At 37.2% G+C, this 25006-nt stretch overlaps 2 protein-coding genes across 5 annotated transcripts in view; one reads left to right on the forward strand and one right to left on the reverse strand.

The window, feature by feature from the left end:
• The window catches only part of LOC127655660 (calpain-7-like), a 301204-nt gene that overhangs the window by 209942 nt on the left and 66256 nt on the right, over window positions 1-25006 (forward strand). The gene's annotated exons all lie outside the window — the stretch shown is intronic.
• On the reverse strand, window positions 97-24592 carry LOC127655659 (thyroid hormone receptor-associated protein 3-like). Of its 4 annotated transcripts, none has more exons than XM_052143570.1 (11): window positions 24275-24592; window positions 13367-13522; window positions 8658-9509; window positions 7277-8011; window positions 6958-7127; window positions 6492-6603; window positions 5872-5956; window positions 5008-5195; window positions 4264-4435; window positions 4044-4178; window positions 99-1983 (listed from the first exon to the last, which is right to left on the reverse strand). In XM_052143570.1, the coding sequence occupies exons 2-11, from the start codon at window positions 13492-13494 to the stop codon at window positions 1729-1731; spliced, it is 2832 nt and encodes a 943-aa protein (XP_051999530.1). In that variant the 5' UTR covers window positions 13495-13522; window positions 24275-24592; the 3' UTR covers window positions 99-1728. The 4 variants fall into 4 exon arrangements, with proteins under 4 accessions (XP_051999532.1, XP_051999530.1, XP_051999529.1 ...); XM_052143569.1 differs by having other exon boundaries at window positions 4044-4181; XM_052143572.1 differs by lacking the exon at window positions 4044-4178 and having other exon boundaries at window positions 97-1983.

The raw sequence follows: 25006 nt of genomic DNA on the forward strand, positions 1-25006 counted from the left end.
AGAATCCAAGGAAAAGCCTGATGTGTAAATAAATATAACGTTAATATAATTTTTTGGTACATGTCACCCTTAACTGCTGCTGAACAGATATCACAGATAAAGATGTTTGTAGGACTGACACTGTAAAAGCATTCATTTAGACCTTGTTAGGCCAGTTTAAAGGGGAAATACTAATTTAATAGTGTCTTTAGAGATGATTCAAATACGGTTCCTTCATATTATAATCAACTACCAATACATTTTCTATTTTTATGGTTTTGAAAAATTATAAACTATCATTTCCATAAGAACTGACATTTTTTAAAAGGTCAATCACTCTTAATGACACAATGAGGAATCAAACAGTTGGCAAATTGTTGCATTTTTTATTCTTTTTTTATACAGCTTTTAAGTATGTATATAAACCTAAGTCACGATGTGTATATTGGAAGCAGTGCTAATGAGAACCCAGAAAAGTAAATCCCATTTTAAGTATGAATGCAAATTATGCATTTTTTCCCCCCATAATATATACTTGAGTTCACTTTGAATCTTCACAATACTAATTCCAAAAACATTGTATCACAATTTTATTAAAATATCTAGGTGGCAGATTAATTATTCCATCTAAAGAAGGTGCATAGCCTATAGAAAAAAGGCATTACATTTATAGACAAGACACAAATAAAACTCTATAATAAAATGGCGTGCACACAACATACTATCCAAAACCCCATGAAAGCGGCACTACTTGCTAGCAGTTTGTTATCTAAACATTTCTAAACACATATAATTTTAACTTTGTAAAATTGGATTTTGTCCAGTTTTAAAGTTGAGTGAATCTAAATATTTTTTTCCCACAATATGTCAGTCACTGGGACTTGAATGTCTACCTGCTGCAGTTTGGTCCCATAGCGAAGGTTATTCATACAAGTCATGCTTCATCTTTTATTTCTTTTGACAGACACGCAAGGGTCACAGGATTTCCGAGTTTCAAATAAGTCCAAAAAACATTAATATATACATCTATTAAAAGAGTTGTATTTAATTCACACAGCAATAATGTCCAGTCATAACAGCTGTACACTGGTATTCTACTCTTAAGGCACTATGGTAACTCTAAGGCACCAATCCGTCAAAACCTAAAGGTAAGCTATATATAAATGCAGAACGTAACATTCATTAGTTTGCATGTTCTAACAGTCTTGTGAGAGAACGTAAAGTACTTTGACTTGCTGACTGCAATGAAGGGTCTCAAGCTGAAAATTTGTTGCAGGATTAAAATAAACAACCACTTATGCCCTCAGTAATGACTGGCAAGATTAGGTGAAACTTTAATGAAATTCTCAAACTTTTGTTTAGAACGTCAATATCTGTTTATGCGTAGGTATGCAAATTTGCATTTACATATATAACAAGGATAGAAAAATCTACATCTACCTGTTTTATCAAAATAAATTTCTGCATAAATCACCACATCATACTAAGTATACTGCGAGCAGACAAAATATATAGTAACATCCTTGTGAAAATAGGAGTGAAAAGTAACACAATGAAAAAAAGCATTTACAAAAAAAGGCTTTCGATTGAATAGTTTTGGGTGCATTATGGTTGCAGGTTTCATATCTGTTCCAATACCTATTCCACCAAGTGAATAGGTGACAGCGTTAAGGCTATACATTTTTTTAAGCCTGATTCGAAAGTTATCTCATTGTTCTGTTAGTATTCTTAAAATTCAGGTGAACATCTTCACTGCTCCATTCTGGCTGAGACCCCTGCACTGTCCCTCTTTTTGTGGTCCTGTTCTGCATCCTCTCCTTGCTGTTCACCCTCATCATCAGTGGCCTGGAACTTATCATGGGTCCATTTGGGGCTTGTATTATTTGTGTTGTTGGCATTGGTGGCCCTCCTGAGGATAAAACGACCCTTTGCGCGAAGAATGTTACCCCGACCACGTCCACAGGTCTCCAACTTCCTCTGACCTTCACCATCTTTTTCACTGTGCTGCAAAGACAGTATTCCCGAAAGAAGGGGTTACAAAGGGAATATGGAACTAATTAAGTGTTCTTTTCAAGCAAGTAGTACATTAGTATGACTGGTAGGGCTGGGTAAAAATATTGATTTCTGATGCATCGCTATCTTCGTTTGAACAATCTCCATATAGATTCTTAAATCCCAAGATCAATCTTTTACGCTATGTGGTAACCCTCTATAGTGCAAGTAAATCACTCGCATGTGCAACCAAATCTCACACTCTTTAACTAAAAATGTATAGGATTAAGCACGTGTTCTACATAACAATGTAAATACTTGTAAATAGTACAAAATATGCTTATCAACAAAAAAAATGTAACTGAAATATATATGCAACATAATATATGCAATTTCAAGACACTAATTGATGGAATAGACTGAATTTGAAATTTTTTCAAAAGCTATAATGAGACCAATTTGATGAAAAACTAATGATATACATCAATCAGCCACAACATTAAAACCACCTGCCTAATATTGTGTAGGTCCCCCTTGTGCCGCCAAAACAGCGGCAACCCGCATCTCAGAATAGCAATCTTCTTCTCACCACAATTGTACAGAGTGGTTATCTGAGTTACAGTAGACTTTGTCAGTTCGAACCAGTCTGGCCATTCTCTGTTGACCTCTCTCTCTCATCAACAAGGCATTTCCATCCACAGAACTGCTGCTCACTGGATGTTTTTTGTTTTTGGCACCTTTCGGAGTAAATTCTAGAGACTGTTTTGTGTGAAAATCCCAAGAGATCAGCAGTTACAGAAATGTAACCCAGATGGGCTGGTTTGAGAATTTCTATAACTGCTGATCTCCTGGGATTTTCACACACAACAGTCTCCAGAATTTACTCTGAATGGTGCCAAAAACAAAAAACTTCCAGTCGCCAGGTCTCCCAAGCAACAAATTGGCCCGGATGCTAGGGAGGGAAGAGTGACATGGGGTAACCTCCTCGTGATCGCTATATAATGTGGTTCACTCTTGGTGGGGCGCATGGTGAGTTGTGCATGGTCACTACACCACCACAAGGACTTAGTGCGCATTGGGAATTGAGCATTGTAAATTGGGGAGAAAAGGGAGAACAAAACAGAAAATCCAGTTCTATGGACAGAAATCCCTTGTTGATGAGAGAGGTCAACGGAGAATGGCCAGACTGGTTCGAACTGACAAATTCTACTGTACTGTAACTCAGATAACCACTCTGTACAATTGTGGTGAGAAGAAGATTGCTATTCTGAGATGCGGGATGGCTCTGTTTTGGCGGCACGAGGGGGACCTCACACAATATTAGGAAGGTGGTTTTAATGTTGTGGCTGATCGGTGTAAAATAATTTGCAAAATTAATTTTTTAATTGTACCTAGAACGGTTGCCTAAAAGGTTCCTTTATAATTAAAAACATTAGCTTAGAGAGAATTTATTTTATTAGTAAGCAAAACAGACATTTTAACCGAAATGAAACCATATGAATCAATATCAAACCTAACTGAATCGAGATTCGAATCGAAAGCTTGTGAATTGTAATTGAATCGAATTAGCTAAATCTGTATCAATACCCAGCCCTTGTGACTGGTGCTTTCTTTCTTCTGAATTACAAAACTGAACCACATCATACTACACTACCTCCTTTTATAAGAAAGACTGAAAGTTTTACTCGAACATGGACACGAAGATGAGTTCTAGTACTCAGTGATCCAGATCACTGTAGTAGGGTGAATTAGGGTGATCTGGGACATTTTTTGCACTTTAAAAATCTGCAATTTATTTTGATTATGTGATTGTCACACCACTGACCAATAAATGAGAAATGTATCACATGACAAACCAGCTAGAATATGGTATGGTTAACATAGACTTGCTTGTGATGACACAAGAAATATACAAAAGATAGTTGAGGTGTCACAGATTTCCCCATTTCAGCTTATTTTATGTTCTAGCTTTAGTAAAAGGGGATAAAATAGTTTAATTAGTTAAATAAGATGCTAAGAAACTCATGATTTACATGATTGCAAGATTAGTCTTTATAAAGACCATATTATACCAGAAAGAATTTATTGCTCTGCGGAGTGTATTCTGTGGCCCAGTCTTCATTTTTCGCTGACATGTTCATCTGTGCATCATTGCCATTATTTCCATGGTAATTTACTCTATTCCAACTTCTACCACGCATTCTGAGCTGCTGTGAACAAAAGCAAATGGTAACCGTAATTGCCAAAACAATAAACAAACATATTTGTTCTTCAAGAAGACGCAAGACTTACAAAGCCTCCCCGTGCCTGTCCTCTCTCCAAGGGCTCTCCATACTCTCTAAACCCCAGTCGGGTCCTGTTGGAGCCCTTTGCTTTGATCACAGCCTCTTCCTCATGGTAAACGGAGGATGAAGATGTAGATGAGGATGATGACTGAGAACGCTCCCGTTTCTTTTTGTTTTTCCTTAGAAATGAAATTGCATTTAGACATATCAATGGTCAATGTAATCTAGGTAAACTGGTTTTAACTCCAATCTGAAAAACTGATTGAATCCATGATATCAACTTTATCATGTGCCGGCTATTAACTGTGAACATGTGCAAGATTGCCTTAGCAGCTAATTTTCAACTAGCTCATACAAACAAGAATTTTGAATGTTGCAAATTTTAAGAAATTTTGAATTGCTTCATGTTTGATGAAAATACCAAATTAATTTAGAAAAATTATCATCAAGACAAGAGCTGGGTCATTTCCTCAGAAGTTTCTCAGAACAGTAACTTGAACTGATGTTCATGTTACATCAGAATAACTTCAGAAGTTTCTGATGTAAAAACCATTTACATCGTTTTGTAGAACTCGCAACAACAAACTTGTAACAATTGTATGAAAGCTGTTAAATCTCCCACATTATGTAAAAACTAAGTTAAAGAACCTAAGTTAAGTTACATTTCTGTTTGCTATATCCTATAATTAATTTCAACAATTCTGGCATGACAAGAACAGCATGAAAGGCATTCTATTCACAGGCAGCTTACTTCATTTTTTTGTGGTGCTTTGAGGCTTTCTCAGTGGATATTTCCTTGCAACACTCTGGAGATTCCCTCGATACTCTTCCTTCATACTCTTCTTCTTTGTGATCACTCTCTCCACTTAAGTATTTCTTTCTGCGCTCAATATCCAGGCGAAGGTCCATTGAATCACCTTTTGATTTTTTCCCATCAACCTGTGATGGGGCGAAAGAGAGATGTTGTGGCCAGATGATTGTTAGCGATGTGTTCTGTTAGCTTCATGCAGCACTGTATGGGGCGGGACCAAAACGACAAACTCGGCAACAGCTGACTTAACCATGCAAATGGAAGGGAACTTCTCTTATATCATTACAGATAACAATGAATCTGAGATCATTAGGAATTAGCTGGGCTACTCTCATTTGTGTACTCAAAAAATTAAATAGTGAAGTATGTTTTTGTGAGGAAACATTATAGGACCATAGCAGAAATACTTTCAATGGTGCTGATGAAAGTTTGTTGTGTTTGCTTGGCCTAAAGGTCCCTCACTTGTTCTTTGAAGTCTTTGAAGAGAAATACTTACTATGATATTTGAGTCCTTTGAATGGATTTGACATGGGACACTGGTCACTTCCATATCTGACCTCTGATTTCTTGACTTAACTGCCTTAGGAAGGCTTGTACCCATAGTAAAAGGCTACCATCAAACGTTGAGGGGGCCTTTACAACACAACAACCTGAATGCACCTCTTTTTTTCATCTCACTTTTTGGACTTTATGCTTCCCTCAGAAGAAACAAGAGCTTAGAAACAGAAGGAAGCCTAAGAATGCTCTGGCTGGATCACTTGCATTCTTTTCCAAAATATTTCATATTTCAAAATTTTCTGTCACCTTCAAGCTGTTTTCCATGGAGCTTTTCATCTCATCAGACAGAAGAGAGTGCCTCTTAAAAGCACTGGGAGAAACATCAATTCTCCTGTGGATAAGAGGTGAATACAGAGATATTGTGATATATAAGGATACTCCTTTAAAAGAAGATAAAGCATTTGGAAGACATTCTTAGAAAATGTAAAAACAAATAAATTACTTGTGTGTGTGTGTGTGTGTGTGTGTGTGTGTGTGTGTGTGTGTGTGTGTGTGTGTGTGTGTGTGTGTGTGTGTGTGCGTGTATTTATCACTTTGTGGGGACCAAATGTCCCCATAAGGATAGTAAAACCCGAAATTTTTGACCTTGTGGGGACATTTTGTTGGTCCCCATGAGGAAAACAGCTTATAAATCATACTAAATTATGTTTTTTGAAAATGTAAAAATGCAGAAATTTTTCTGTGAGGGTTAGGTTTAGGGGTAGGGTTAGGTTTAGGGGATAGAATATAAAGTTTGTACAGTATAAAAACCATTATGTCTATGGAAAGTCCCCATAAAACATGGAAACACAACGTGTGTGTGTGTGTGTGTGTGTGTGTGTGTGTGTGTGTGTGAGAAAGTAGCGTGGTATGTTATATGCTTGTACCTGTGTATCTCTGGACTCTTTCTCTGCTTCATGAATTCTTTTTCAGCAGCTCTTCTCTGGTACACGGCAAATCGGTCATGTAGGGTCATTCCAGAGGAAGGAAAATACTGAGCTGTGGAAGAACACAAAATAACTGTACTTTGTAAATTGTTTTTTGGTTTGTGGCCAATCGGTGAAAAGAAGTTAGAAAAGTAACCTAATGTACATACAATAAAGTCCTAAAAATAGACAACTAAAAAGCTTTAAGACACAAATATGACCACAAAACTAAGCTAACCCGTGTGGCCCCTTAATAATTTTAAGAAATGAAAACCATTTTGGAAAGTTAAAAGTAACTCTGAATATAGATGAAAAATTGATTTAGTCTTTTGAACTTTTGGCAGTTTTTCAGAGGGTTTGTAGAAAAATACAAACACTTGAAGGCCACCTTAGCTAAAGAGTATATAGGTGAAGAAGTTTCAGTCACCTTTAATGTGATGGACAATTGAAACTATGTGCTGGGCAAACAGCTCAGATGGGCTCCTGGTTGACTGCTGAGCCTGAAGGTGCTGAAGGACAGAGTGAAACTCCCAATCCTTTTTATTAAGGTGCACAAAGTCCAGAAGATTCCTTCTTTCATTAGTCAAAACAGATGACCTACCAAACAAAACAATGCTTTTTTAGTTATAGACATCCTCTGGTAGTAACCAGAAATGAGAGGAAATATCTTTTCATTTTCTGTCACATTTTATAAACTGTGATATTTCTAGGATCTTGGAGGGGAAATACAAAAAATTATAATTTACCTTGCCAGGTCATCGCTGAGAGAATCCATCCTCACACTGAATTCGGTTCCTCTTTTCGCTGCAGCCCTTGGTGGGGATTCCTCGCTCATAACCACAAACATCTCTTGCTCATGGTTCTCAGAGATTTTGTTGGACAGCATTGCAGGTTTTGAGGAGTAATTCATTGTGCTTTTCTCCTTTCGCTTCACCTTTGAGAGCTTTTCAAAGGATGGGTCCTTGAACATGACACTGAGCTGATCTCTCTTAGAGAGAGCGGATAAGATATTTGCTGCTTTTTCCTGTTTATGGCAGAGTAGAAGAGCTTCCAGCTCATCATCCCAAGCCATGTCCTGCAGCCTCCTGATTCGCTCCTCAAACATTTCACGAGCTGACAGTGTGACTTTGCTTTTGCTTTTGGCAGGATTGTTTTCCATGCCTCTCATCTTATCAGAAATCTCTATTTCTTCATCTTCCTCCTCACCATCTTCATGCAGAAATGGTGGGCCATTCTGTGGACCTCTTTGAGTCCCACTAATGGATGGCATGTTACCCTCACATTTCTTCACAAATTTGTATTTCTTCTCCTCTCCTGTGTTTCTATGATCTGCAGTGCGAGACAATCCAATCCCAGACCCATTATCAAAGATTCCTCCATTACTCTCTTTATCACACACTAATTCCCCATTACTTTTATCTTTATGTGTGTTATTCTCCCACGCAGGGGCCTGTTTTTTAGTCTTTTGCTCCTCCAGGAATCTGGTCAATGAGAGAAAGAGGTTTACAGTTAAGTATTGTTTTGGACACAAACTCTTCTTCTTTCAGACTTATCTTTACATGTGACCAAGGGTTGCTGTTGTCAGCATGCCATAGTGAGAAAGCTAAGCATACAATGGATTCATTGATTTTACCGTGGAAAAATGTATGGCTTCCACTCTGAAACAGGTAAGCAACTGTGTGTTCAGCTGTAAACTGTTCAGTTCATCCATTTGTGAAGTGCAAAATATACCCTTCAGACCTTTTTATCACATCTAAATTACAGACTCTGAGCTGACATTTGTAAACAAGGCATTTAGTTCAGAAATATCTAGCTCTTCATGTGCTAGCTCATGCTTCCAACAGTTCTGTTGATGGGATTTGAAGGGCTGAACACAAGTCAACTTTTTTATGTTTTCTTTACATCATTTTACTTTCATGTGTAACTTCCACCCTTACACTGACTAAAATAAAAGTTAAAAAAAGAAAGATACAAATCAAATGCGTATATTCCAAAAAAATTGGCAACATCAGTCATCAATTTAGCTTGAAAAACATAATATTGCATTTCACAAACAAGTGAAATAATATGAATATTTGATAGATAGTATAGATATTTCCATATTCACTAAAAGGAAAATCAACTTACTTCAAAAATGCTGCAGAGATGGCAACTGTATCATCTGTTTGTTGGTCAACATTTGAAAACAGCCCCAAACCATTGAAGACTGGGGTTTTCTTTATGGGACTCTTGGTTGGAGGTACAGTTGCAACATTCTGCCAGGTGGTGGCACCATTATTAGAAGCATTTGAGCTCTTATGAGAAGGACTGGTCTCAATGGTCACACAGTCTGCCTGACCAACAATGACAGATGAGCAAACCTGTGGACTTGTCTTTTTAGGACTGGTGTCATGGTTTTTTAAAACCTGACAGTTCTCAGAAGTCCTTCCTCCATCAGCATTCTCCTCAGCCAAAGAAGAGCCTCCCACCTGCGCTGCCAATGCCCCATCTCCCTCTCCTTGATCATGAGTATCTTTGGGGGCAGAAACATCCTCTCTTACATCTCTGCAACTGCGCTTGGCAGACCCAGAGTTGGAGGAGGAAGAATGGTGTGATAGTGGCGACTTCCCAGAGGAGGATCTGTCAGAGCGGCGGGAATGACTGCGACACAGAGGACTGCTCGATTGCTTCTTAGGAGTGCGTGAACGAGAGCGCCCCCTCTTGGGGCTTTTGAGGTGGTGGTACTGCTGCTGTTGCTGCTGCTGAGGGTGCTGGTGGAAGTTCTGCCAGTTTTTGGGTCGGTAGTTGTTATATCCACCCCTTCCTCCACGCTGAAAGCGGCCACGGAAAAAGCCCTGACCTCTGCCCCGGAAGTAATATGGCCTCCGGAAGCCCCTGTGGTTACCTCGAAACTCGTGTTGGTTCTGGTACTCCCGTATGTGGTTCCGCTTACGGTTGTGGAACGGGGAATGGGATCTGGACCGAGAGTGAGACCTAGACCTGGAAGATAATGAGGAAAGATGGAGTGAGAGATCAAAGATCCAAAAGGTAAGAGAATATGAAAATATACATTAAAGGGAAAGTTCAACCAAAAAAGAAAAATGCTCCCATCATTTCTTTACCCTCATGCCATCCCAGACGTGTATGACTTTCTTTCTTCTTCTGAAAACAAACAAAGGTTTTTTGAAGAATATCTCAGCTCTGTAGGTCCTAACAATGCAAGTGAATGATGACCAGACCTTGAAGCTCCTAAAATCACATAAAGGCAGCATAAAGGTAATCCATACAACTCCAGTGATTAAATCTATATCTTCAGAAGCGATATGATACAGATCAATATTTAAGTCTTTTTTTACTATAAATCTCCACTTTTACTTTAAAAATATAAAAGTGAAAGAGGAGATTTATAGTAAAAAAAAATAAATAAATAAAAAAGCACTTAAATATTAATCTGTTTCTCACCTACACCTATCATATAGTTTCTGAATAGATTTAAATCACTGGAGTTGTATGGATTACATTTATGTTGCCTTTATGTGATTATTGGGGCTTCAAAGGGCTGGTCACCATTCAGTTGCATTGTATGGACCAACAAAGCTACAATATTCTTCTAAAAATCTTTGTTTGTGTTCAGCAGAAGAAAGAAAGTGAACTATCACTAAGTACACTCAAAACAATACATAACACTGGCTCTTAAAGGAATAGTCACCCAAAAAGGACAATTCTGTTATTATTTAATTACCCTCAGGTTTTTCCAAACCGGTTTGAGAACACAACAGGATATTTTAAGAATCATGATGCAGCTATTTTCCATACAATAGTTTATTGTGATCATAGGCTTTCAAGCTCCAAAAGAAGCAAAAAAAGCACCATAAAAGTACTCCAAACAACTTGTGCACCATTTTTCAAGTCTTCTGAATCAATACAATGGCTTTGTGTGACGTACACACCAAAATTCCAGTCATTATTCACTGATAATATTCAATATTTTCCCATTTGCTGAAGTGCCTCACACAAAGCTATTGTATGGCTTTAGAAGACTTGGAATATAACACATAAATCACATGTACCATTTGGATTTGGAGTAGCCATGGCCACTAGAACTGTTGTTGTATGGAAAAGACCAGAGTGAAGATTTAAAATGACATAAACATTTAGGCTAGCCTATATTTTCATATTTTGTGAACTATTTATTTTTGTTAAGAAACAACAGAAAGTTTGACAGATCTACACTTAAAATGACAATCAATCCTCTAGAAACAAACTATATTAAAATATTCCAAATACAAAATATTTACAAATATATAATACTTATAAAATGTTTTCAAACCAATATTCAGTATTATAGTGCAGCAAAAATAATTTCATGTAGCACATATACTGTATAACCAATTAAAATGAAAAGCTCTGTGTCCACATTAGCCACACAGTGGCTCTGTTGTTCTACATACGAGTTTACCACGTAGTACTTTGCAAACTTGCCCCTCTACTCCAACATGCTTTAACATATCACAAACAACTTGTACACTGCAAGTAGTGCATATTGTGCACTGCTCACTGTTCTACATAGTGTTTAACACTTCAATATACTGTATATATATAATATAATCTCACAGGAAAATTAACAGCCAAAGACATGTCAACACACCATGCACATTTCATACATACACCAACTTTGCATAGATCCCATGCACACAACAGCTCATTAGCATCAACTTGTATCTAGCAGTGATTTAAAACATGCTAGTCCAGTATACAGTAAATGTTACATTTTTGTATTTTGGAAAGTGAAACAACTGGCAAGACTGCTACAAATCTGACAGAAGCACCTTGTAACTAATTTACAGTGCAAAAAATCAACTTCAAAAATAATGACATTAACAATAATCTACTTCTCAGTATTTTCGGATGCTTTTTCTACTCACCTAGTGCGCTTTTTCATTGGAATACAGAGTAAGAAGTTAGTGTACAGAGCAACATGATCCTCTCACAGTGAACAAGGACTTTGCATCTCCTCTACTGAGCGTGGATGGAAAGAGTCAGTCACATGGGTCATATGGGAAAGATTTCTACTCTACGAAGCACAGAGGAGGTTCTCAGCCTGCCAGTTATAACACATTAGCTTTGCACAGACAGTAGGCTTTAACTAAAAAAATCTTTTGAAATCTTTTTAACCATTAGTTAAAGGTGATGTTTTTGGATGTTTAAATACTTTCTCCTATCCCAGCTTAATATGCATAGACAAATGTAAGCCATTTGTAGGTTGATTTCCCCATGAAATGTAAACTCTGGCTCTGTGGTGCTATCAAAACATTGCTCTGTGTTTTTTTAGCATCCTGACCAACCCGACATGTCAACATTGGCTCAACCAATGGTGTGAGTTTTGAGTGGAGATATCTGTCTGGCCTAATAATGGAAAACGGGCTATGTTCAGGAATATTTTAGCAATTCCGTTGCAGAAAGTGTGCAGAAATGACAAACTTCAGCTATAAGAAATCTTTATTATCATAAATAAATAAAGACTATTCATTCTTTGGAAATAATAGGATGTTTACGTTCTAAAATGCACATTCGAAATGTTGCAGCTTAATGTTTTATTTTTATGAATGTGTGAGTCAAAACTTTTGAGCAGCAGTTTCTCTCTCACTCTCACAAACCATGGTCATTAATGAGAGGCCGGTCTCTCAGATTTCCCTTGCAAATAAGCTCTCTAGCATTCCATTTGCATGAAAAATCAACATTGCATTTTTCTTCTACTCTGCTTAAAAAATACTGCCAACCGCATAGGAAAAAGGATCTAGCTTATGCATATGGCAAAAAGCATGCAGCCTGTAAACTTAAAACAAAAAACTAAGTACCACAAGTATGTATGAGATTTGTCCAATACAGTTCAACAGACTGTTGGCAGGACCAGTTTACATTTGGCTACCTAAGAAGTTCTACTGTGCTGTAAGCACAAAACCAGGCCTCCTAAGAGAAAATGCAGGAAAATACAATTTTAGCACAGGAAATAAGACAGTGTGGTGAGCATTTCCAAAGCCACAGCCCTTCCTAAATATCAGACTTCATGCAATGACAAAGAACACACTAGAGGAGAGTAGAATCATGTGTCTTTTACCAAAACCCCCTTACAACATGGGAGAAAGCTAGAGTAAAGGGGTTAAAATACTGGGTACTTTTAATATATAGAGGTGCATCTTACATAACTTTGGCCTGAGAGCTGCGGGTAGGCTGCTGACACTGGCACTGGAATATAGATTTTAATGTAAAATGAGTCATGGATGTGAAAAGTGTCATGTGTTTACAATGATTGTTTTTAGGATAATGTGAAATTAAAAAAATCTTATGGATGTCTGTCAAGACAGGGCAAGCAGTATTTTGTTTCTATTTATACAATATAATCAATATTCAAATGGCACAAAATTATAGTCCCAAATAAGACCAAATAAGGCTCAAAATGAATCGACGTAAATTACTAAATTGTTTCACCAGAGAACACACAGATCATTACAGCTTACTTTAAGCCAATCATTTAGTTTTCCTCTTACAAATTATATTAAATGGTAATGGGGGTAAAAATATGGTTAACACTACTTTCTGCTTTGAGTTTATTTACTCTTCACTGAGAATGAGCCCTGAAACTTAAACTTGAAAAACCACAATCTGACCGAAACTGAAATTGAATATTGAAACCCTTAACTGCCTTTATCAAGCATCTGCACTTTTCTGCTTTGTACTTTGCACCAGAGTCTTGCCTTTTTTTCAAGAGTAGAGAATCACAGATGTGACTGTATTAAATACAGTTTAACTAATTTATGACTTACAATATTTTTACAACAAAACTTTTAGACACTTACTCATATCTGCGCTTTCTGGATCTAGATCGGGAGCTGCTTTTTGATCTGGAGCGGGAGCGAGAATCAGAATGGGATCTGGATCTGGATGCCGAGCGAGACCTGGAGTGTGATTTCTTTGTCTTTGACATTGTTGACTGTGGTCTCTCTCATATGAGCCTGTAACGATATGAAAACCATTTAGAATAGCCATTTACAACAAATATGTTGGTAATTCTGAAGTTTAAGCTGTAGTCAAACTGTTTTGATTAAACCAACAATTCCAATATATTTTCAGCAAACAAAAGCAAGTAAAATAGTGTTTATGCAAAGGATGTAAATCATTCATCTACAGTGCAAGGTTCTCTTTCTGACATTCAATTGGCAAATCACTATGGGAACTTGTCTCAGGCATATCTGACACTAACTACGTTTCCATCCAAGGATTTGTTTGTGAAAAAAGTTTTGGCACATCAAAATAAAGATAATGGAAATGCAAATTATTGCTAAAATTTCACAAGTGTCAACATAATATTTTTCAGTTTAAATCGTCGATATATACGTCGATATTTCAAATGTCACAAAAAACTGGTTTGGAAACACTATTTGTCGAGAAAATTGGAATTAACGCAAAAATTTAGTGTCACATGACAGAATTTGCCCCAATCGTTAGCCTGTGATAATCATGACGACAAAGTATACATCCTTAAAAGACAATTTATTGTACGTGATTATGAATTCATCTTAACCCTCTGGGGTCGACGCACACGCCGGTGCGTCCTGCTGGATTTTTTGTCATTACAGCGGAAACAACGTAAAATACTCCATCAATTTGGGGCAAACAGATAAGTGTAAGACATCATTAGAGACTATAAAGTGTCTACTTTTATTTGTGTACACTCACAATAACAACAAATCCTTGTGCTTTTGTAAAATAAAGAAAATAAAAGGGTGAGCTTTCAGCTGTCTCTGTGTTCGCGAGCATATTTCTGAAACACGTCAAAAAATTTGACTGAAACTTCGCGAATACTTATCACACAAACATGAAACATATGTTTAAAGAAAGCTTAAAATGTCTACTTAAAACAAATATTCTCCTGCATGTAATCTGTATGAAACAAAGCAATGTACAGTTTCTCCTGGCTCAGTTAATTATCCCTAATGTGATCACACCCATGGGCAGAGGGCACTATTCATACGCTAATGTGCCGAGGTGATCAATGCAAATGGTATACGCCCCCAACTGTGTCTTAAAAACAATAAGTTCATTCACATTTCTGCATGTTTGGAAGATGGGAAAGATAAACAGGTTAGGAAACGTCCACATTTTCCTCAGAAGAAGAGCGGGACTCAGATGAACGTTGGCATTTTGAAGGGAGACATGTTGCTCACATATTATTGTTGCCCAGTTTGTGCTGAATACAGTGTTTCAGACTTTAGCTATTATTATATTTTAAGCAACTGAAAAAAGCACAAATGTCAAGGCATGTCAAAAGTTCTCTAGGGCCCAAAACACCCTCAGACCCCAGCGGGTTAACGGCATTTAGATCCGATATTGTAAACATGACACTTCCAGGAGTGCTAACACAAATATCTTGTATCATTCACATCAACAAGTGCATGGAGAACAAATGAATGGCCACTGTTTGTGATTAATTTAATCGCAGTAGCCATCCGTTTATTTATTAATGTTTATTTTCCACACCATTCAAAATAATAGACAGCAGTGATGCAATTAGCCCACAAAACATAAATCATATCATTTCTATGCACAAAGATGTTTAAATTAAAAAATAATTACACAAAACTGGGGGTTGGTGTTTGGAGACACTTACAGCCCAATTCTATTAACTTATTGTGTTTACTTTTGAAAAAATGAAAGCAAAATTCCCATGTTTTAAATTAAATTAATAAAAAAAAAAAAAAAAAGCATTACATAAAAAAATACATGTAACAAACACTAAAAACAAAAAAAAACCACTACAGAAATAAATGCCCAAATGAAAGAAATTATATTTTTAAACCTATATATGCTTTTTCTTTACACAAACTTAAATTAGCCCTACCCTGTTCTGTAGATGAAAAAAGTTGTCTGAATGACATTCTCAAAATGTTCTGCACTTTTTTCAAGACTAAAATCAATCAGAACTATTTGTCCAACAATGAGGTCACTTTCAGAAAACTATCATTTGAACATTTTAAAACGTTTAAATATTTTAAATCTAACCCTCTTTACCTCAGATCTCATTTGCTGAGCTTCTTCATAAAATGAATTGCATTATGATGCTAAAATACATTTTAGATGATAATGAAGTTCAGTTGGTCATTAAAAGTTGCTGGAGAAATATGCAGGACATAATACAGTTGTGATGACAATGCTTTAGATTAGATGATTGTTCAAAATAGCTTGTTGAATATCAGGAATGTACTGTCAAAGTGAATATACTTTTCTGCTGACATGCGCAGGCTGCACTCGCTAATCCCAAGTGTATCCTGCACTGTTCCCGGTTTGTACGGTGAGTTTTGGAAAGGAGAGTGTGGGTCACGGCATTGTATAATGGGGATCCCTGTTTATCTCTGCTGCCAGTGGAGAACAGTGCAGCTGGGGCAATTTATTGGACGAAGTTTCCACCATCGATGGCGAATCACCTCCACCCCGATCGTCAGGCGGCCTTTTCGTCTGCTCCCCCTTCATTTACGGGACAGACGGAGAGATTTTCGACCTCCATTTATCAGAGGATCTACCAATCTTTAGCCTTAGCCATAAGGGCTTTTAATGCCACCTTGCTCCTCACAGCGTATCAGGCCGAGCTGATGGTGGAGATGGAGCGGCTCAAATTGCTGACGTGGCGTCATTGTGGATCTCAACCTATGCACATCAAGAGGAGCCATCTAGAGCTGCAGCCGCAGCATGGGTCTCGACATCGTGGGTAAAATGGGCTTTTTGGTTGGGTTTGTCTGAGTGAGAGAGTGGAACCAAAAGCCCTTTTCGGTGCTACGGTTTCTTCGATGCAGCAGCAGTGTGATTCAAGGAAGAAAGTTGGGGAGGCGTTTGAAACTTGCCTCCTCCAAAAAGTCACTGTTCCAGCTCCGCAGGTGTCAGGTTCTGGGTTCCCAACCCATTTTAGATGTGGGCAATTTTGATTCAGGACCCAGACCAGGCCCCCAAGATCATGCTGAAAGTTGGTGCACATCCGCAGTCCACCTCTGGGTTTTATCTACAATAGAACGGGGTTATCATCTGCAATTTGCTGTAAAACCACCTCTCTTCAACAAGGTGTTAATGTCAACAGTGGAGGGGGAATCATCTCAGGTTTTGGAGGAAGAAATAGCCAATTTTCTGAGCAAAAGAGCTATAAGGGTGGTGCCATCAGGGTTTTTACTCCAGGTATTTCGTCATCCCCAAGAGAGGTGGAGGTCTCCCTCCCATTCTGGATTTGCGGAACCTCAAAAAACACCTCAGAAGGCACAAAAGGCTCACACACAAAACACTCTCAATTTGTTCATCCCAGACACTGTTTTACGTCAGTCAATCTGGTGTTTACCCATCACACAGAAAATTCCTAAGGTTTGTTTATCATTTGCCTACTAATTTTTAATGGTGCCTTTCGGACTGTCATTAGCACAGAGAGTCTTCAGCAGGTGTGTGGAAGCAGTGCCAGTGCCACTGAGATTAACAGGTCTCAGAGTGTCTGCTTACCTAGACGATCTACTGCTCTGTGCTCCAGTGTGGCAGCAAGCAGAGATAGATATGAGAGTGCAGGTGTCTCATTGTGAGAACATAGGTTTCACAATAAAGGAGACAAAGAGCTGTCTGGTGCCTTCGTAGGAAATAATATATAAGTCTCAGATTAAACTCTGATCTGTATTGAGAGTTTCTGTCAGAGGAGTGCACTGGATCAATTTGCAGCTGTTTGTCCCATTTTCAGAGTATCAGTTATTCAATTGGGACTTTTGCAAACAAGCGAGTTTTAGCACTGGATAGCAGTGTAGCACCTGTATCCTCGCTGTCACTTAACAGCACAGGGTGACAGAGACGTCAGATGGGATGCGTGCTCTCATTCACTGGAGAAGTGAAGCACAGTCAAGCTAAATCCTGAAAATATAACAAATGTAATGTTTTTTTTTTAAAGGCAGAGCAGGAATAAAGGAATAGATCTCATTCAACAAGGTATCACCTGTTCTTTAAGTTTTTTGGTCTGCATGAACTTAACCATTTGTGGCACCAAACAGGATTCCTAAACACTCTCCTTGTCTGCTAATATGTTTGAGTCAGAAGTTAACATGTTAGACAGGACAGATAAATAAAGCTACAGTAGTATGGTGGGGAAAGTGATTTACTGGCTCTTTAAATGTTATCTCCAGTGTATTTAAAGTGGTGTTGAAAGGTGATTTGGCTTATTGTACATCACCTTTACCCTCTACAAATATATCCTCAACTGGTTAGCTGGGCTAACACTTGGGTTTAACAGAGGGAACACTGGTGATCAAGGAGGGAAAACACTGTGGCTCAAAATAGACTTACAACAGAGATAAAGAGAGAAATTTAGAGTTGACTGAGAAGGTTGCAAATATACATACTACATTGCTGGACGCTAGAACTTTATTGCTCATCATCGACTCTCATATTCTTAATTATGGATGCAGAAATGCAGGCTATGACAGATCTGTGATGTTGGAACAATTTTTCTCAATAAGGAATGGTTACAGCTCCATAAAAGAAGGAAGTTATTTGTGCTTTTACTATGTGAATGTTATAATGTTGTAATATTAATTACATTTGCTAAAGGCAAATTGTAATACAGTTTATTTTTCTTTGCTTTCTTCATCCTCATAACTACCCTACCTGGTCTTGTAGAAACATGTTGTTGTACCTACATTTTTGTAAAATGATTTTAAAGAACACTAGAGGTGCTTCAACAACAACTTGTTTCTTTTCAAACAAATCTAAAAAAAAATGGCAGATTAAAAGATCAAAAACACATTTCATCCTATTCCTCACACAATGCTATTATATTACATAAAAACTAGAAGTCGACCAACAGTGGATTTTGCCGATACCATGAACTAAGGTGGAGGGAAAAGGCCAAGAACCAATTAATTGGCCGATGATTTTTAAAATAGATTAGAATGATCAAAGAGTTCATAGTCTTTCCTTACTATGATGGGCACATACTTTGAGGCTACAAAAATCCCAAAATCAGTTTACTGTGCAACCAAAATCCTAATTATGATTTGGTGCTTAACATAGGGCTTTTAGCTATAAACAAGCCTGAAATACAATGGGAACTTTTAATTAAAAAATGACAGATTTAGCGATCAAATTGCAGTAGTTTAACTGATAGAGCCTTGCACTTGCGATGCAAAGGACCGAGGTATAAATCCAGAAGAGTATGCAAGCTAACCTCCCCCCACACCCCATTATAGGCTCTATATACAGTACAACAGTGAACGGCTGTTTGTTCTTAGCTAGTAAATACTCTGACAAATAAGCAAACATTAAGCTGTCACTTAGCTGATCCATCTGTACTGTTGACACAAGAAAAGTATCAGAAGTATAACAAATGCATAAAAACAGACTATTGCTTTACATCCTAGACTTTCCTTTGGCCATACTAGTGGCAAAACAAGTCTCACGATTTACTGGTATTGTACTGATCATATAGTATTCCCTAAAATATGATGTATCATTCGTCCTGGCATTTCAAATAACTATTTGGGGGCTAAGAGAAGGCCTTCATCTTTGAATCTCATCAAAAGTAGATTTGGAAACAGGAAATTGCAGAGTGGACGCTTGAACTGCAATGCAGCGTGGTAACTTTGTGTATCACATCCTAGTCTGAGAAGATCCTTCCTGCTTTTTTAGTAAACACAGAAAAGGACCTAAGCCTCTTTTATAAAGTTTTCATTTTATTCTTTTCACCTGCATGCATGTTGGTTTTGGCCAGTTTTTCATAATTTCCTGAAGCCTCAGGACATCCAGATTTTTTGCTTAAGTTTTAAAGATGGATTTAAAGATACACTTCAATTTGGAAGCGCAGTAGCAACACACTTGAAATATTAACTTTTATAAAACAATATCATCTGTACAATAGATTTTTACATTTTCTTACAGAAATGTTAATGGTGCTTGCCAGAGCAAAACTGATGCAAGGGCATCTGAGTGGTTGGAAGAATGTTGCTGTGCTGTTGTTAGGATGTTCAGGACGGTTGCTAGGATGTTGCAAGGTGGTTTCTTACTGGTCCCAGTTAAAAGAGTGCGACCCCAAGTCTCTAATATTCTGGCTCAGGTGCCTTTTTTTATTGTAAATCTATGGATTTTCTTTGCCTATTTTTTAAGTCGTATAATCATAAAAAAAGTAATAGCACACCTCTCAAGACACACAATTTGAGGTATTATTTATATACTGTATGCACCACAGATGCATAATATACACTTCTGTTCTAAAACTAATATAATATGCAGTCCTCTGACTACAAGGAATATAAAATTTTGTGTAATCCCAAAAACAAAGATGTTCAGTGTTCAACGGTGTCTCTTATTTTAGCACCTGACTTTAGAGATTAGTAAACTTTGAGTTTCATGTGCCTCAAATAGAAATTACAGGCAAATTAAAACAGCTACCCTTCTGCAAATGGAGTGTCTAATTGAATTATGAAGGCGGAAGAGTAGCATTCATTCATGACACATTCATAATAATGAATGCATCTATGCAGGGGCTAAGACATTTTTCCTCACTTGTAAGTCACTTTGGATAAAAGCATCTGCTAAATGACTTAATGTAAAAGTAAAAAGAGTGAGATTCATTTCAAAGAATGGGATTGTTGTATTAAGAATAAAACGCTGTCTACTAATCCTCATATAGTTGATCCTGAATTTTCCCTTGGGGATCAATCAAGTATAGATCTAAATATCTATTTGTCTATTTAAGAGTACAGTATGCTCCATAGCCTAATCAACAGGATATGCTATCTAAAATGTCAGTGTCAAACATCTCTGGTAATCATACCCTTGTTCTGTCATTACAAGCACACAAATGCACTCACACACATATAGATGCCTTCCAAAAGTGACAGCTGCAGCTTAAACCTCCTCACCTGTTTGATGAATGGTGGAAAGTTGATGTTAACAATGCTGCAACTTGATACAACCACAATATGCTCCCAACACTCAATCAACTGCTCTATCATGGAGATCACAGATGCTACACCAGCAGCCACAATCCCATTTGTTATCTGCTTTAGCCAATGAAGCAACAGAGTTCCTTATCAAAGACCACAGCAGCTGCCACACTCTTCCCAAAGCTCCACAGGTCTAGGAAAACCTCTTTGAAGTTTCCAAAAGAATGCATTGTGTAGCCTTCAGCTTCACAATAGTTGATTGATTGTGCTGTTTCAAATCAATCTCTTCAACAACTCTATAAATAAATGCAGATTGTGAATTGTGGATCCATTGCAGCAATGACAATAGATGAATCTGAAAAGCTGTACAGTTTTAATTCTTAGTTTTTGCACAAAATTGATAAATTGCTTTATCCTTTAAGACAAATAACTGACTTACTGCAAAAAAGATTTAGTATAAATTTGGTAGATTTAGGAAGCCCAATGCTTTCTGTCATCACTGGATCTGCCAGCCTCTGCTGATTTCACAAGGGAATTCAGCGGCAGAAGGTCTTCACTATTTAAGGCTTATGTGAGAAAGGTGAGATGGGAACAAGAGGCTATAACTATGAAAAGATAAAGAGCTGTAATCAGTTTTGTTGAGTCAACATCTGAAGGAATTTATCTGACCAGACTTTCTAAATGAAAGCTTGTAAGCTACTTAAAAGGCACTAGGTTTAAATTGTTCTAAAAACACTCTCCATGCTGTCAAAAATGACTGAATAGATTGCATAAGCCCAAACACTAGTTGTGGTTAAATAGATTTTCTCAGAGAATTGTGTAACACATGGCATGACACCATTATAACTTCTGACTGGCCAAAATGGATAGGCGCCTGTGAGCCTTCACGATACGAGTGTGTACATGCGTCCAGTTGTATGGGCGCTCACTGAAACTGAGTGGGATCACAAGGTGTGATCGCAGTGTGAGGAGGGCTTTATTGTTTCTGTGAGGGTAGACTTACAGAAGAGACTTTTAGAGATGGCTGAAACCAGAATGAGTGTAAAAAGTAACATTCAAGGCAATGCAGATCGCTGAGAATTGAATGGGTGCGCGATTGTCACATGGTGTGTGCGCATGCAGTGTGCATAGACGCAGAGAGAAGACACATTTCAGTAAGTTGTACTGTATTTTTCAACATACCCTCTGATGTTCATGTTTTTGTTTTTTTCATGCTATTATTTGGAGAACGAGAGCATTGTGCACCGCTCCATTTGAAAAGGCAGCTACCGCTATCTGTCAGACACAGCATTAAAGACAATCAAAACAACATTTACTTTTTGTATTTCACGATAAACGTGACAATTTGAAAGCTGATATTAAAATTGTGTTTCTACAAAATCTACATCTGACCAAAATGATGGTCACATTTGTGGATATGTTGTTGCAACCGGTGCTGTCCTGTGCTTCCAATCTGTGTTGTGTGTGTGCAAATAATGATGAGACCAGTATTCAAACTTGGCTTGTTTATTGGCTGTAGATCAGTGTGGATATATCAAAGGATGGATTTCAATTGATGGATTATCCCGTGAATTGTTCCTCTCAGTCTCAAGTTCACCACGGACTGAGAGAAGGTAAGTTAATTGTAATACCTGCTACACAGCTCATGGTAAACTGTATATATTATATGGAGGCTATATGCAATTTGGGAAAAAATAACTATGTTTGTAATCTCTGGGATAAAGAGTACTTTTTTATTTATTAAAATAAACTTTGGTTTAATTGGGCGGTGGGGGTTCCAATGTTCTGTGCACAATTTATTGCATGTAGTAATAATATAGTAACCTCAATATAGTACAGCTTAAATATCCAACTTAAAATTGTATAGCTTATCAAATCTGTATCCAAGCCTTGCATTATTTATTCATTTTCACAGAAACTTGGATGAGCTACTGTTTTTTCTGATATTTATTTCCATGGTTATCATTTCTTTCCTTCAGTATCGATGTAATTGCATACACACTGTAACACTTTGAAATCTTTTTTATTGTTATATTCTAACTGTTTATACAAATTTGTTGTGTTATACATATGACTGGGTTTTAATGTCTTGCACTAAGAGCTGTTCCTGTATATTTTGTATATGTGTGTGTGGGGGGGACGCCCAGCTCAGTGTGCAAGGGGGAGACTGAGCAGAAGGGGTTTACTGCTGTATCATATCTGATTCTCCAAACAGTTACAGAGTGTATGGCGTGACTGTAGCCGACAACAGCCTTAAATAAACACACTCTTTATGAGATCAGCTTCATATATCTTCATTGCAATGCTACAATGCATTTTAAATACCTTTTCTTTAAACTCCTCATTCAAAATTATATTTTCAGCAGACACTGGACTGGTGCCTGTTGAAACCGGAAGTGGCTATGAACACACACTCACTAAAAAGAAATCAAACATGGCTGTCATATGCAAATTGCCATTTATTTGTGATGATTTGGATGCAGTGTCTAAAAAATGGAAAATTCTGCCTTTGGAGGCTGTATTAGGATGTAGGATGAAAATAAGGCACTTTTAAACTGTTCTGAGACCAGTTTTCTGAAGAGTTCTATACATTTACAAACGCTGTTGGTTAAGCCATTAACTGATAAAGCAGTAAGTCAGTTGCCTACGTTTTCGGATGATGTCGGATTGTGATCATTTCTCAACTAGGAAGGAAAGAGAACATCTCTCAAGGAATTTTTCATAGGTTGGCAAATAGGATTGGGAGTCATTGGTGCATTAAAAGCATTGGCCTTCTAGGAAAATGATATCTGGTTTCTATAAGGACACAAATAGTCCTGCAGGAAACATACAGTGACAGTACTGTGACACATTTTTTCATGTCACTCTGTAAAACATCAGCCACATGAATCACTAACAATGATTTTAATTTGAACACAAACCCAGTTTTTGTACATTTATAAGGCATTTATTCTTCAGAAATTCCCCAAATAAGGTATGGTGCATTGAAGCTATCAAAGCAATGTGATGGCAAGACAAAAACAATTTAGCATAAAGAAGTAAAGCCATCTTCGAAAGAAAAACATGTATCATACTTCACTGTCATTTACATCAGAGATGAAATATTGCTAATGTAATGCAGTAATAGTTGAAAATTGTGACCTGAACGTGTCAATTTTTTATATATAGAAAACTTATTGTTGAGTTTTAATAATACTTAATAATATACAAATATTTTTTTAAATAAGAATAAAAATGTAATTAATAAAAATAAAGTTAAATTCTTATATCCTGGATGGTTTGTTTCTGTTTATTATTAAACTATATAGGCTAAACTTTAAGACTGTGGATCGGATTTTATAATATATAGTCTCAGACTGTTATTAGTATCATTAGTATGATGAAAAACCTTAATAATAATAATGAATAATAATTATTATTATAATAAGCTAAAAAAATATGTTTTTTTTTTTCACCAGTGTAACATTTCCAATCAGTTAATGTTACTACAATAAAACTAGTGACTTGGTGTTAGCCACAACTGTCATCAAATTAAAATTAAAGAAAAAAAAAGATTTTGAAAACTTCTCACAATTTGAAAATATCTATGAAACTGTCGTGAGACAATCTGTTTTAATAACAGACACACAAAACAAGGTTTATACGTACAATGTCTAAACATTTTGGTGAATATCCTTGCTCCACGTGTAGGAAAGTGAACTGTTGCAATTATGGCGCACGTCATACTATGATAATAAAGGAATTGTATCCTTTATAAATAAATACATGTATGTGCCTTCTGTTTTCAGTCCAGAAATAAAAAGCACTTACCTATGTTTCGATGTAGTCCAAGGTTCAACGATTGTCAAATTTAAAAGGTCAGTTTTTTTCAGTACAGCCGAGAAATTGTTCCCTTTGGTTTTGAAACAAACTCATTCGTTATGCTTAAAATAACCATTTATATAATTCTGACGGTCAAGACGGCAATATCCAGTAGCCGCATTCAAATAGTTGCATACGTGCACTCAAACTGACGTTAGGACAAACTCAATTAGTTATCATTTTAGTTCAAATGATAAATGTGCTCTTTATATCGCAAACAAAATCATCATCTCATCACGCGTAAATAAGCTGAACTTGTGAAGGAGCTTTAAGGGCTCGCAGTCACCGCACCGGCCGGGGGTGTGACACATGGTGGCTGCGCGTGCGATTCAGTAAGGCTGGGAGTCGATTCTAAAAAGGAATCGATTCTCCGTTTCCGAGGCGTTGAGAATTGAGAGTCGATTCCAAAACAGCACTAGGCTGTGCAGGTAGTTTTGCGACTGCATTCAGCCTGTCAGTCAAATGCGCGTTGACAACTAGCCCCGCCTCTAAACGAGTTAAAGGAACAGGCTCACTGCCTCCCTTATATAAAGATGATATATTTCTCAAGAGATTTTTATAGTTTAGGAGAAATGTGAAGACCATTGTTATAGTTGTTTAGTGATATTAAACGCAACAGTTTAACTACCCTCCAAAGAAATGTGCTGTAATGCCAATTCAATTAATTATCAGTTTAATCAA

The sequence above is a fragment of the Xyrauchen texanus genome, chromosome 15 (assembly GCF_025860055.1).
Source record: "Xyrauchen texanus isolate HMW12.3.18 chromosome 15, RBS_HiC_50CHRs, whole genome shotgun sequence".
Lineage (NCBI taxonomy): Eukaryota > Metazoa > Chordata > Actinopteri > Cypriniformes > Catostomidae > Xyrauchen > Xyrauchen texanus.

Excerpts from the sequence above, each read along its gene's own strand:
- LOC127655659 (XM_052143569.1), bottom strand. The coding sequence starts at position 13,494 with ATGTCAAAGACAAAGAAATCACACTCCAGGTCTCGCTCGGCATCCAGA. Across the intron at positions 9,510-13,366 it reads TCCAGAAAGCGCAGATATGA|GTCTAGGTCTCACTCTCGGT; the intron begins GTAAGTGTCTAA and ends ATTATCTTCCAG. Across the intron at positions 7,128-7,276 it reads CTCAGCGATGACCTGGCAAG|GTCATCTGTTTTGACTAATG; the intron begins GTAAATTATAAT and ends TTTGTTTGGTAG.